Source organism: Bactrocera dorsalis, chromosome 4 (genome assembly GCF_023373825.1).
Source record: "Bactrocera dorsalis isolate Fly_Bdor chromosome 4, ASM2337382v1, whole genome shotgun sequence".
NCBI classification, from domain to species: Eukaryota; Metazoa; Arthropoda; class Insecta; order Diptera; family Tephritidae; genus Bactrocera; species Bactrocera dorsalis.
This window is the reverse complement of record NC_064306.1, coordinates 67,275,490-67,290,809: the sequence shown is the minus strand read 5'-3', so window position 1 is coordinate 67,290,809 and position 15,320 is coordinate 67,275,490. Positions and strand designations below refer to the sequence as shown.

Below are 15,320 nucleotides of genomic sequence, written 5' to 3'. Positions count from 1 at the left end.
GTTAGACCCTAGTCTCTTAGGCAAAGTTGTTCAGAATGATTCGTAGAAACTAATGCATGTTTTTGATCAAATGAATGAATCTTTCACTTATTTTCAAACAGGTGGCAACTCTTTCAAACTATTTTCAACAGCTTTTCGTTTTAGTTTGATGTAAGTATAAACTGTATACCTTTTTTATGAAAATATTGCATAAAAATTAAATAAAAACAGGTGGCAACTTTTTCAAAAAAAAAATGTTACCCATAACTTCTGTTAAAAGACTTATAGGCTGAAAGTGTTTATTTATTTATTATTAATTTTTAAATCTGTAAACATCTGGCAACTCTTTAATTGGTTTCTTAAATTTAGTTTGATGTATGTACATACATATTGCAATATTTTATGTATTTAAAAATTTTGAGTACAAAAAAAAATAAAATAAAAACGTGTGGCAACCTTTTAAAAAATATATTATTAACCATTATTTTGTTTAAAGACTTGGAGGAGCGAAGTTTTTATCTAATACTTTTATATTAATACTAATTTTTTAATTTTCTAAACAGTTGGCAACCTAAGTTGATTTTTTATTAAAAAAAACTCTCAAAATTCCGTTTCAAATTTTCGTTTTAGTTTTTGGTACATAAAGTAATATTTTATGTATTTTAAAAATTCAAACAGGTGGCAACTTTCTAGAAATTTTTTTCCTATTCTAAAACTTTTCTAAAATCTTCCGTTTTTTGTATTTATTTATATATTTCATATATCCTAAAAATATTCTAAATATATGGCAACCTTTTCTTTTTATTTTTTTGTTTTTTGTGTAAAAAAGATTCAAGCCGGTTTAACTTTCTCTATGTAAAGACTTGCCGTATACTGCGAGTGTGACGACATATTTTTTGTCACATAACTTCGTTGCAGGCAATCGATATTATTGCCAGGTCTTAACAATTTTCACTTAAAAAAAAAGAATTTATTGAAAATGTCATGTTGTATAATATTGTATTTCCATTGGAAAATATTTTATGTTTTGCAATAATTTATGTCGTTTTTATAACCGTAGAATTACTATATGGAGGAGACACTTGTATATTGTTACAGTTATCTAATATACAAACAAATGGTACATATTAATACAGATAAAGAATATACTATATATACATATATAGTATATGGTATGGGTATATACATATATACACAAGTATTATATAAAAAAAATAATAAATTTGGAAATTCTTTGGAGATTCTGATTGGGAAGTCAGTTTATGTGTGGCAACGCTGTGCGCTACACAACATCGTCGCAGTCAATTGATTTTACTTCGCTGCCCAACGAAATTCCACAGCAAACATGTAAACATTAATAGCGAAAGCTGCAGCAAAACAAACGAACGTGTGCATACACGGAAAAAGTGATAAATAAATGAATTTTTTAATGTGATAATAGAAATTGCAACGGTAAGTTTTTCAATCTAGTTACTAGATTCCAGTATATTAAAGATAGTAAATGTCATAGTTCGCGTTTTCACCAACACAATTTGTCAACAGCAATGGCGAAAACAGCTGCGGAACGCGCGAAAGCGTACAGAGCAAGAAAACGTGCAATGCAACCACCGAGAAGGCAGGCGAAGAGTGGAAAGCAGAGAAGCCAAGAATACAGGGAGAGGAAAAAATTATTGAAAACAAACGTGAACGAAATTACTGACAAAAATGGGGTTACCGAACTACCAGCTGATGAGGGGGCAACAAGCAATTGGTCAACTAGTAAACAGAGTAAAACATCGGCACAACGTATGAGGGAATACAGGGAGCGAAAGCGTGCTAGCAGACCACCGAAAAAATCAGCCAAAACTAATACAGAGCGGAGTCACGAATTTAGAGCGAAGAAAAGATTATCGAGCCCTGATATTCGTAGCATTGCTGCCATGTATGTTGTCGCGGAATTGACAGCCGATGAGGCCACGAACGATAACGTTAACGACTTTGAATGTGTGTCGAAGAGTTAGAGAGATTTCGTTTCAAAATATCCCTAAAATTGATCGATATGCATGTTAAATTTCAAGTTAATGACACACCTAGTGAAGCCTCAGTTTTCGAGGACGTAGTTTTAGAGCTATTACTTTCTTTTTGTATTTTTAATTTTTGTTTTAGATTAAGGAAGTTTCCAGGGTAATGTACATATATGTTTGTACTATATAGAATATGACAACGAGAAAATAAGTTTTGAAAATAAAGTAACTGTAATTAAGAAAATTGAGCCAAATTTCCAAAGATAGCTGAGCGCCATTTACTTGGGAGTGACCAGAAACGATTCTTTTACATATCGCATAAGGAGCTCACAATCTCTGAGTAGCCAGAAAACATCCATTTGCAGGCGAGCTAAAGTGAGAAGGCGGAAGAAACATTTAATACAGTTCACTCACTCAAAACAATCCGAGGAAAGTTTGGTGAACAAATGAAAGACTTGTAAACAAGAAAAAAAAATTTCTTGGAATAATTATGGAGAAGACCGTGAAGATCCGTGAGCTTATTGAATGATTTGTCATTGAACCTGGTTTCTTCCGATGTTACTAATGATGAGTAGAGAGTCGCTCGATTACGTTTCGGCGAACCTGCAACAGGAAAATTATCCGAAGTTTTCAAAGAGGTAATTTTCAAAAAGCGAAGGCAATGAGTAAACTGGCCTGGTTTGGATAAAAATTTTGTCGAGAAAAAACCAGAAAGGAAAATGGCGTTTTTGGTGAAGAGGCAAGTAAAAAGGGCTTAGGTCTCCAACTGTGACCCAAATATAAGCACTTTTATGTTTATAAATAAAAGTACAAAGTTTAGCTATGTTTTTGGTCGCAATTTGAAGTCGATTGACCAACTGTTCGCCACCGAAATGCCAGATGCTATTGCCAACATGGCTGGTGACTCATTGAGAGCATACTGAGTGATGGCGTGTCTTCAGAAAAGCGACCAAAAAATCTACTCAAATCAAAAAAATCAATCTACGATACATACATACACATTTACAAAAAATATATTTGCATGTATGTATGTATGTAGAGAAAAGTGAATGATTGTTTGTGTTTACATTTTGAGAAAAGTGGGAAACTTGTTTTCAGCTCGTCGCGAAAATCGTCACGCGGCACAGGCTCGCAGCCTCGGCGGCTACAAATAACAATATAAAATACTGCTACAAACACATACACTCGCATATAATAGATATAATGGATGATTCAAGTAGAGGTACTTTTTCAATGGACTTTTTTTACGGATCTGTCATGTTATTTTTGTTCTGTATTGTTCGACATTTCATCATGGAAAGACTTACGCCTGAACAACTGACGTATGGAACGATTTGGCGCATTTTACGTCGAGATTTTAAATTGAAAGCGTTCAAAATACAACATGTGCAAGGACTGAAGTTAGTCGTCCTTCGCTCGCTGGAATCATCGGTCCACATTTCTTCAAAAATGATGCCAATGAGAACCCTACCGTCAATGGCGACCGTTATTGGGCCATGGTAACTGAATATTTGATGGCTGAAATTCAAGCTCGTGATCTTGGTGACATTTGGTTTCAACAAGACGGCGCCACTTCCCACACATCACATCAATCAATAGTTTTATTACGAAAATCTTCGGTGATATCACGTTTTGGGCCGGTTGATTAGCTGCCAAGACCGTGTGATATCACACTGTGAAGCTTTTCCTGTGGGAATAGGTAAAGTCTAAAGCTTATGCAATCAATGCCGATTCGATTCAGGCCTTGAAACAAAACATTTCGCTTGTCATTCGCCAGTTGGCCGTTGAAATGCTCGAAAGAGTCATCAAAAATTGGACTCAACAGATGGATCAGCTGAGACGTAGCCACCGCCAACATTTGAAAGAGATCATCTTCAAAAAATAAATGCTAAAGAAACTTATTTCGAATGATAATGAACATTCCTCAATAAATTTGGAGTTTCTGTGTTTTTTCTTTAAAAAAGTAGGGTATCTCCAAACGGATCACCCTTTACATCTGTATATACATACTCTTTTGAACAAAACAAAAAATAAGAAATATCGCAAAATTCTTGTAGACAAACATCGCGGCTCATTTTACGACTGCCGCCAAATACGAGACCAATGAAAATTTCTCCGTATTAATAGTATTTTGGGGGTTGTCGGGCTGTGGGGCGGACCGTGAGAGACGTGGCTGAAATGCTTTGACTGCTTACGCATCTCGAAAATGTTTTTTGCACACATGCGTTGCAGATTTACTGCAGCGATACAAAATTGCATCGCAAAATTTTAATGATCTACGTTAATTCGGCCGCAGTGTTGGCACTCGCGCGCCTTTTGGCAAGAGCCCCAGCCCCCCGGCTGACAGAATACACTGGCGTAATGCAGCGTATTTTGAGTGCGCGCTGAAACGCAAATATGACGACTGTGAGGTTTATAGACGAGAATCTCAAAAAATTATTTTAATAAAATAATGTAAACTAAAATAAATTTAATTCAATAAAGCAGAAAAGTGATGAAATGTTATAATAAAACTAAAAAAAGGTAATAAATTAAAAAAAAAAAATTATATAAAAATAAAAACAAAGCAATGAGTTTATAAAATATAAAAAAAAAATAAAAAAAAATAAAAAAAAAAAAATTATAAAAAAAAATAATTATGTAATACTTTGACAGGAGCCCACCCGCTCAGTTCAACCAGCCCTAATGAAAAATAACGAAAATTTTTTTTTTAAATTGGATGTGTTTAGAAACATACATATGTATAAATATACTCTCAATATTAAAAAAAAATTATACACTAATTTTTATTGAGACTATCCTATTAGTTGTGCCTCTGAAACTTTTGCTTACTAACCCCGTAACATGGGTTTCAAAAAGCCACTTTTTTATTGGCATCCTATGAAATCTCTAGAATATTGCCCTACATGCTTAAGTTGCTCCGAGTATTGGTTTTGAAGTTACAGCCTTGAAAAGTTGGGCGCTTGAATTCAGCTATGTAACGGGTTTTTCAATAAGAACGCTACATTCATCTTAAATAACGGTTTGGAGTATCAATGAAATGCTTTATTCCGGTGAAAGTGCATTCGTTGCCAATATGTATGGAACTCGATTTCTTTTGCATAGCACGCTTGCATAAGTCCAGGCGCTGAACCCAATTTTCGACGGTTTTCAAGCATAAATCAGGCGATACTGTTGTAATTTCACTTACGATCTTGGTACAAAGTTCTTCAATCGTCGCTGGCTTGTTGGCATAGACCATAGACTTGACGTTGTCCCACAGGAAATAGTCTAACGGCGTCAAATTGCACGACCGAGGCGGCCAATTGATTGGTTTTCAATACATCGATTGTGACATTAACTGTGTGGCTTTTGGCGCCGTCCTATTGGAACCACATATTGTCCAAGTCCATATCATCCAACTCAGGGAAAAAATATTCGGTTATCATTGAGTGGTAGCGATTCCCATTTACAGTAACATGCGGTCTGCACATCACGGTTCGCCCACAGACCCATAAACCGCACCAAACCGTAATTTTTTCGGATTGCAATGGTGACTCAAGGAGTACGTGTGGATTGCTGCCAGACCAATTTGCTTATTGTCGAAGCCATTCAGCTAGAAATGAGCATCATCTCTGAAGATGATTTTTCGATTAAAATCCGGATTGATCATTTTCAAGTTACTACTCAATCCAATTCACGAACATACGACGATTCTGCTGGTCAAGCAGCTTCAGTTCTTGCGTCAATTTAATCTTGTACGGATGTAGGCCAAGACCTTTTCGCGAAATTCGCCACAACAATCGTCACAGGGATGTTCAACGCTTGAGAACGACGTGTGGGAAACTGATTTGTTTCTGCCTCAATTGATGCGCTAGCGGCAGCAATATTCTCGACATTAGAAACACTTCTTTGTCTCACTGGCACGGGAATATATGTTTACTAAAATAAAATCCAAATTACAACTAAAGGTTTAATAGAGATTTAGTAAAAATTTGAAAGCTCTGTGCTTTTTCATTTTACTCTTAAATAATTCGAAAAAAAATTAAAAAAAAAAACGGTCGTTACACGGGATGAGCTTAATGAAATTTCTCGGATTTCGGATTTTCAATATTTTCCTCATTCACAATTTAAAATAAAAAGTTTGAATCAAATATTTAAATTTTGTATGAAAAAATGGAAAATTTTTTCCAGGAAACCATGTAACCCCTTACCCAGAATTAAAATTTTATATTTAAAATTCGATTAAATCTTAAAAAAAAAAGACCAAACCGTTGCTGATATTAAGCCTGGTATCATAGATGGATAAATTTTTTAGAAATTAACTCGCTTTTACCACTAAATATTTATAGAAGGCGTAAAAATGGGTATCAGTTAAAAACGAATGGTGCTTCCCAAAGCTATTTTCGAAATGTCGTACAGCACACAACAACAACAACATAAATTACTGTCGCAGAAATGCTGCAGACAGATCGCCACCACCAAAAACAAAAAACAAAAAAAAAACAACAATAATATGAGTCATTTATAAATACACAAGTGTAATGTACATATGTATGTATGTAAGTTGCTTTCTTGTAGGAATGTGTGTATGTATGCATGTGTGTAAGGACATTTCTTCATCTTTAAAAATAGCGAATGTAACCATCTGTTGTGATTTTCATAAGCTGCTTAACAATTTCGTTTTATATTATTTTATAATATGTCGTTATTAATCTTTTTAGAATGCTTATTTTGTATGTGTGTGTGTTTGCTATAATTAGTTTTTGTTTTTCGAAAATCGCTTTTGAGCGATTGTAGTTTGCAGAATGCAGAAGTCAAGTCTGCTCTGCTGGTGTAAAATAATAATAAAAAAAAAAATGTTTTTTTTTCGGTTGTGATTTTTGTTATTATCTTGGATAATTTTGAACTCGTTTTAAGCAAATTTATCAACACGGAATTTTGTGTATATTTCTAAAACAAAAAAATGTAATTTATTATAATAATTTTGTTGTTGTTGTAACGTCAGAAACTGTTTCACATTAATTTTGAAGAAAACTGCCGAGATGACGGCCCTTGTCGGATTAAAAACCCTAATCCGTAGACTCGTTGTTGCGGGAATTTCTCTAACTACATTATCGTGTGGTAACGGTTGTTGTTGTTGAGACAGAAAAAAATCTAAAGTAATTTCGAGGAATGTTGCCTTAGTCGGATAAAAATCTGGGTCCGTTCTGGGTCGGGTAGACCCGACTGTCGTGCGAACGAATATCGTAACGGTGAAATGAATCAGACAATTGCTTTAGTTGAACTATATTTGCCCAAAGAATGTGATTTGAGGTAAAAATTCAGAAATACTAGGTAAATTTTTTTCAGGTTAGGCTCAATTTTTTCAATCATACAAAAATTTTATGTTATTGCTCCAAACACTTTAAAATGGACTAGGTTTGTTTAAGATGAGGCTGTGGGGTTCAGTTTGGTGGTGGTTTGTTGTTGTTGTAGCCTTATCTACTTGTCTAACGGTCGGCCTAAAAATCGTGCTGTTTCGACTCATTTAAAAAAAAAATTAAAATCAAAAAGTTAAAATAAAAAAGAAATAAAATTGAAAAAAAAAAATAAAATTGAAAAAAAAATTTAAAATTAAAAAAAAATAAATTTAAAAAATTTTAAAAACAAATTAAAAAAAAATTTAATTAAAAAAGAAAATTAAAATTAAAAAAAAAGAAATTAAAATTAAAAAAAAAAGAAATTAAAAAAAAACGAAATTTAAATTAAAAAAAAAAAATTAAAAATAAAAAAAAAAATTAATTAATTAATTAAAAAATATAAAAAAAAAAATTTAAAAAAAATAATATAAAAAATTAATCAAATAAAACAATATTAAAATAAAAAAATTAAAATTAAAAAAACCTTAAAAATTAGTAAAAAAAATTTTAATTTAAAAAATAAACTAAAACTTAAAATTAAAAAAAAAATTAATATAAAAATTAATAAAAAAAACAATATTAAAATTAAATAAAATTACAATTAAAAAAAAAAAATTATGTACGTATGTATGTATATTAAAAAATTAAAAACAAAATTTAATATAAAAAAAATAGAATAAAAAAATATTTCAAAAAATAAAAATTTAAAATTTAAAAAAATAATTATATAAAAAATTAAGTAATTATTGATATTTAGGTCAAATAACTATATCAGTTGGCATATTGTTGATTTATAATTCTGAAAATAATAACTGTTTAATTTATAGTTTGGCTGAAAACACGGCTCTGCAACTCTAATAAATTCATAGTTCTTATTTTTGCATCTCTTTCTTATATTGAGGTTATGTATTGCGTAAAATTTTGGGTTTATAGTAGTTGCCAAAGAAAAGATTTTCTTAATTCTCCCCCAAAAGCTTTTTTGAACCCAATTTTGCGTATTAACTACAACTATAGGAAATATTGCTAGAATTCAAAATTCGTAAATAAATAAAAAATTTAGTATATCTCTGTTACTACATACATATAATTTTTGGACTAAGTTCACTCACCCCTAAATAATTCCCAAGCACGCTGCAAAAGCACAAAAATAAAATAAAGTTATAAGTTATATACACACAAATTCAATTTTCAACTCACAGGGTCCACATCGATTGACAGCGGATTCATATTGAAATTAGCTTTTTGCGTTATGCCATTACGTATAGTTTCATAACGTTTTGATGCCGAGGGTGATGGTGTCATATTGAACATATCGCCACTAGTGTTCTGCTGACTTGAGGAGGATTCAGACTCTTCGGGTATAGCATCCCAACATGTTAAACCAGCTATGCGTGCGGTTGGTATAGGTGTTGTTGTGGGCACAGTGAAGTTGGAGTAACCCTCCGAGCTGTTCGTAGGTGTTATCGAGGAATCTGTGGTGTTTGTGTTATCTGCTGTATTTGTTGGCGTTAAATCCAAAGAAGTGCTGGAGTTTTCGGTGGACCTCATACTGCTGAAATCAAGTTGATAACTGTCAGTCGATTGTGTGGAATCCGTGCAGACAATCTAAAAGTATATACAAAACGTGAGTAATATTAGAGAATCAAGTTAATCAAGAAGTTTTGTTTTGTGTATTCTCTGTAATATTAACCCACCTGAAGATGTTTAAATTCATATTCTAACGGTACATCAGCTCCCGGGAAATCAGCTGTTACCCTTTTCATAAAAGCCAACACTTGTGCCATTGGTGGACGCTTCGCTGGCTCCTTCAGCCAACAATCTTGCATAAGATTTTGTATTGGTTGCGGAATTTTAGGATTCATTGGTGGACGATGGCCTGCAATGAGTGAGTGGAAAAAAGTACTATTTAGAAAACTATCGAGAATGATTTGGGAAAAAAATCAGAATGTGAAAACTTTATGGTATATATTAAATATTGAAATTGTATACCCTTAAAGACTATAATTTTGACAAAGAATACATTAATTACCTCAAGCCTAACTGCTTACCTTTGTGTATTTGCCATTGTATTGAATAGGCGTTTGTGATTTCGGCAAAAGGCTGTTGACGCATCAGCACCACCCATAGCACTGTGGCCCAACTGAAAACATCACATTTTTCGTCATACATGCACGATGAGAAAACCTACAATTTTAGAGAAAATATTTAAAATTTTGGTAATTGAAATTATCTAGAGATATAAACTCACCTCCGGTGCCATGTACACAGCCGTTCCTCGATTATTAGTCATCTTTGTAGCTTGATCTGCAACAGTTCCGAAATCACAAATCTTCAAATGACGTCCCTTGTTCGTAAGTAACAAATTCAGGGGCTTTAAGTCACGATGAATTAGAGGTTTGGGTTTCATGGCATGCAAATAGGCGACACCCTATTTAAAATAAATATTTTACTAGTAAAAGAATATATAAAAAATTTGTTTAAAAAAGGTTAGTTTACCTCTGCACATTGACAGGCCCAACTCATGGCATGCGCTGTCGAATAGTAGGGTTTCACCTTACCATGTAGAAATGTGTGTAAGGAGCCACCTTCCATAAACTCCATTATGAGGTATATTGATTGTTGATTTGCAGTTATTGCATAAAGCTCAATAATGTTGGGATGGCTTACCCGAGATAATTGTCGTACCTGTACATATGAAGAGTAATAAAAAAAAAAACATATTTAGAAAAACTTAAAATATATTTTTTTATAAAATAAAAACAAGAAGAAACGTTAACTTCGGTTGCAACCGAACCCTTCACAAATAAAAAAGTTTCCATACAAGAAATTGATGTTGGTGCGTAAATTTGCATGGCAGCTTAATGCTGCTCGGAGAGAAAAGGATGTATGCAAAAAAAACAGGTCGATATCTCAAAACTACACGTGACTAAATCGACCGGCTACAAACTTTGTGGAAAACTTAATATACCCTGTTCAGCGTATACAAATTTAAAATATATTTTTAAATAGATATTACAGAAATCAAAGAAATTGCGATTACTACCTCTGTTTCAATAGCTTCCGCTTGATCCGGATTAGCCATGAACTCTTTTGCGGCTACCTGTCGATCCTGCCATTTAACTTTGTAAACAACACCAAAGGAACCATGTCCGATTTTCTGTAACAAAGAGCATCACGAATATATGTAAAACTAGTTGAAACGATCAGCAGTATTTTCACAATATTTTCCACATACTTCTTCGAATAAAAGATCTTCAAAAGGTATTATAGGTTTAAACTGCTCCAAACCTTCAGTTATACAAGGCAGATATGTTGTAAGACTTGGTTTAGAAAGTGTAGGTGAGGGCGATGGTGCATTTATAGTCACGGCTTTGGTTTTTGGTGTAGTCACCATTTGTTCTGCTGTATTACTTGTGGAATCCTCAGAATTTAAGGATGGTGAGGATGACACAAGCGCTGTCGCTGTTGCTGTATCATTTTGAGACGAAACATCGTCGGCATCCGTTCCAGCAGGCATGTGATTGGTGGTATTTTCTAATTCTGCCATCTACAGATAACACTTTATTAGGAATAAATGGTGTATGAAGACTCCACAGCTGTTTCGGTGTGGGCTAATGCAGCTGGCGGTTTCAGCGTTGAAACGCAAATTGTTTTGCTTTTATCTTTGTTAACAACTAACACATTTTGGTACTTTAATTGGACATAATTATGTTCATATGTTGCCTTTATAAAATAACGAAAACTATTGGTTTATGTGATATTAAGAGCACGCTAAGATATATGAAATAAATAAACTAAATAATTAGAAATTAAAGTTACGACAATTTTCAATTAAAATTATTCACTTATTAATCGGTTATCAGCTGTCAAAAATATAGGATGTCATCTTAAAGCACAATTTGAAAGTTTAATGAAATGTGCGACATCTATGTGATTATGTAGAAACACAAGAGAACGTCAATTTGACCGTATGAACAGACCGTTTATTACTTTCTCCGACGTAAGAACTGAAAAGTGCATACATTTTTTACAGTACATACCGTTTCAACTATTAATTACGTTACGAAAAGTGCATATGTATATGTTTTATATGCATTCTTACATTACGTTAACGTTCATTACTTTCTTTGGTTCTCTGTAGAAAAGTGCATTTATTTTTCACCGCGCATTCTTACATTCCGTTTCAATTATAAATTACGTTTACGTTTATTACGTTCTCTGACGTGCGAAACGAAAAGCGCATATATTTTTTACAGTGCATTCTTACATTCCGTTTTAACTATAAATTCGCTACCTGAGAAATTTTCCTATTCGATTTTTTGTTATAAACGCCATCGATCAAAAGATTCAATAAATTGACGCAGAGTGGACAACATATTGCAATTTGTTATTTACCAACCATTGCAATCTCAATCCGTAATCAACAAAGGCCAAAGGCGAGAACAACTGAAAAACGACGAGAGTAATTTTGGTCGTTTTCTTCAACGCTTTGTTTTAATAATCAACGAAGCGGCCCTCACTCATTTGTCTATAGAGACTTATAATTATTATCTACTCAAGTCGTGAATTCGCATTACCATCGAGGTAGATCATTCAGTCTTTGTTTGCCAGCGAAATATTATAGTTGATGTTTCAGTTAAATTGTGCATTGTTCAAGATATAAAACAAAGTGTTCCGTACGCAAAAGCTGTTCAAAATCTGAAAACCTTAGTGCCTTAGCAACTGATACCTGCCGCGTAGAGCAAAATGAAATTGTCATCAATGGCAAAAACTTTGCTGTCAATAGCTTTTTTTACAATCGTCATTAATTGTGTTTTGGGTAGCAGCTCTTCGTCTGGCGACATAGACCTAAGTCAAATAAATGTTAACGACCTGAAGCAAAACTTACCTCCAGAGTTTGCCAATACAAATTTGACACTGGACGATGTTAAGACTCTAGTCCGCAACAAATGTATTGAAGTAGCTGGCAAAGAAGAGGGCGAGGCGGCATATACTGAGATTGAAAATGCTGTACCAACTCTTACAGAATGTGCTTCAAACATACTTAACTTTACTGCACTGCAAGCGGAAATTGAAAAAGCAAGCCCGGATGGTGAATTGGATGTTGTTTTTAATAAATATTGTAACAAACAGCCTGAGGCACTAAATTGCGTTAGTGATTTCAACAATAAATTAGCGGCGTGTCTAGACAAAGAGGAGAAAGAACATCAAGATGTCTTCATGCGCATCATTAAAAGTCTGCTCAGCTTCATATGCCACAAGGGTGGTGATCAAATTGCTCTGTTTATAGCAGAAAAAGGACCAGAATGTCTGGATTCAAAGAAGGATGATATTCAAAATTGTATTAATAGCACATTATCTAGTTATATCCCGAAAAATGGATTTGATGATATCAAATCGTTGCCAAAATTCGTAATGGGAATGAAACAATGTAGAGAAATGGAGGAGCTGGAGAAGTGCATTGTGCAGAAGTTGGAGACCTGTAGTGAAATCACACCGGCTAATATTATGGAATCAATGTTCCGCTTTATTAAAAACGAAACTATCTGTCAAAATGCACCCCGCGTAGCAAAGCAAGCATCAATAACAAGTGGTGTGAATAATAGTGCATTAACTGGGGGCGTAATCTGGCTGATAGCTGCACGTTTATTGTACCAAATTATAAAGTCTCGTGTGCAGACGTAGGTTGGTTCATACACATATCGCATGCACTAATTCAAGCAAATAGTAATACGGTGTATAAAAATTCGGGTATATATTATATGCACACCCCTTTAAGTGAATCGTTTTCAGAATTTTATTTTTTATTCTTTTTTTACACCAGCCGATATAGTAATTGCAAGGGTAATGCGGATGTATTTAGTGCACTAGTAAAATGTTTGTAAATGGGATATTTGAAAATTTGCGCTACTTGATGCAAGAATTAAATATGCCGAATGCATATAAATATAACTTCGTGTAATATTAAAAATTGGAATCTCATGAGGCACAAATACTCCCCATTCTACAATAAACATATTTATTTAGGTTCTTAATTATTTAAGACTTAAAGTTTTTATTTACGCTACAACTTATAAAATTAAGCCTTAATAAGGGTATTTTGTCGAAATTACATAAAAATCTCATTTTATACATTTAAATTGAAATATGTTCGAATTTTTTTTTTTAATATAATTGATAATTACAAGGCGATTATGTCATATATAACTATATAAGGTCAATCAAAATATATTTTGTATTGAACCGGATAGCTGCGATAACACACTAAATGTCGTGAAACAAATTTAATCGAAGTACATGCAAAATACAAATCATGTTATTAATGCTTATTGTATATGTTTGTACATAGGTATATTGTGCGAAAAATATTAAGTGTGTATTATAGTTAAGTAGATGGTTTGTACTTTTGTTAGCAACTACATATGTATGTAAGATTAATATAGAACGAAGTGTTTACTACCTGTAATTGAAATTGATTTATTTCAATAAAGTGAAATACAATATGTAAATACTATAATTTCTTTCATGTCGCAATTGTCAAGTGTCAAAACGCCGCTTGAGAAATAGCCCTACTTAGCAAACGGTATAGTGTTACATAACTAAGTATACATATGGTATGTACATACATATGCGCTTTCGTACCAATTTCGCTAACTAATACCCATATCCCACATTTAGCAAACAGTTGCTACAAAAGTTATTCGCGACAATTTCTTGGCTTTTCCTGCTATCGGTTCTTTTTCCTATTTCTTTTTACTTTTCTGTGATGAGTCGCATATAATTTCTACTGTTTCTACTGTAATTTGAACTTTGCCCAGGTTTGATTCAGACACTCGCTTTCTCACTTACATGTGTACATCGGTTTGTATGTACATATGTATGTGCTCTGAATTCCGCGCTTTCAAACTGGTTCATACTTGCGTTACTATGTAATTTTCGTAATTTCCATCAAAAGATTTACAAATATTTATACAAGTACATATAGTAAACTTTTGTGATACTAGATTTATTTCCTAATTCTATGGCATAACTTCGCAAGATAAATAGTATATATGTACATACATATGGAATATATGTACATTCATATACATATAAAGACTTAAAAAACATGTTTATTATTTTTCATCTATTGTTTTTATATTTGTTATCACATTGGCTTGAATTTCCGTTATAATAACGTAGTATTTATGTAAATGTGTATTGAGTTCCATAGCATTTTGCTTGAGTAAACTTTATTTTAAAATACAATTATATCTTAATATTTAATTATATACATACATACATGTACTTACGTACCAGTATGTTTTATATCAAACCTTTACAATATCATTGGGAAGTGCAACTTCTGAAGTAAAGTGGGCGGTCGTTTGATATTTATTCTTCTTCTTTATTGGCATAGGCACTGGTTACACCAGCGGGTCAGTCGTTCTTTCTTTTCGCTGTTTGACACCAATGGGAAGTTGAACTTTATAATACAAAAAAACTTCAATCGAACTGATTTCTCGGGCAGGCACTTCGTGTCACCGAATATTTATGCAATCGTCGATAAAAATTTTGAAATGTAGAAACATTTACTAAAAGCTGTGATTAGTTTAAATAAAGAAGTTAACTCGGTGGGGCCGTTGTGCTGACTCAGTGATCCCTAATGTCATCTAGTAACAAAGCCATTCCATGATTCATCACGATACATTTGTGAGATGCTGTTGAACTTGATAAGAATTTTGTGACTCGGAAACAAGACCAAATAATAAAGCGAAAAATGGAAAATTTACTAAATTTTATTAAGTTTTTATGAGTATGTTTTATTTTTTCTTATACTTGATTGCAAAAAATATTTGCTATGGGATCAGAAACATTTATATATTATGTATAAACATATCAGTAAATTAGTATGTACAGAAGTACATATACGGGGTGGCTGATGAATTTTGCTACATTAAGAAACTCAAATAATTTT

General features: G+C 33.0%; 2 protein-coding genes across 2 annotated transcripts in view; one reads left to right on the top strand and one right to left on the bottom strand.

Annotated features, from left to right (window-relative positions):
* Window positions 1–11,239, bottom strand: part of LOC105233323 (mitogen-activated protein kinase kinase kinase 7) — a 31,768-nt gene extending 20,529 nt beyond the window's left edge. The window contains exons 1-8 of the mRNA XM_049456781.1: window positions 10,599–11,239; window positions 10,407–10,520; window positions 9,860–10,048; window positions 9,612–9,791; window positions 9,412–9,547; window positions 9,058–9,239; window positions 8,561–8,968; window positions 8,473–8,494 (exon numbers count right to left, since the gene is read on the bottom strand). Coding sequence (XP_049312738.1) covers window positions 8,473–8,494; window positions 8,561–8,968; window positions 9,058–9,239; window positions 9,412–9,547; window positions 9,612–9,791; window positions 9,860–10,048; window positions 10,407–10,520; window positions 10,599–10,910 — 1,543 coding nt within the window. The 5' untranslated portion in view covers window positions 10,911–11,239. The remainder of the gene's footprint in view (window positions 1–8,472; window positions 8,495–8,560; window positions 8,969–9,057; window positions 9,240–9,411; window positions 9,548–9,611; window positions 9,792–9,859; window positions 10,049–10,406; window positions 10,521–10,598) is intronic.
* Window positions 11,240–11,614: 375 nt separating this feature from the next.
* On the top strand, window positions 11,615–13,872 carry LOC105233321 (27 kDa hemolymph protein). Its single transcript, XM_011215371.4, has one exon. It carries the CDS (start codon window positions 12,110–12,112, stop codon window positions 13,046–13,048), a length of 939 nt encoding a protein of 312 aa, XP_011213673.2. The 5' UTR covers window positions 11,615–12,109; the 3' UTR covers window positions 13,049–13,872.
* Window positions 13,873–15,320: the final 1,448 nt, after the last annotated feature.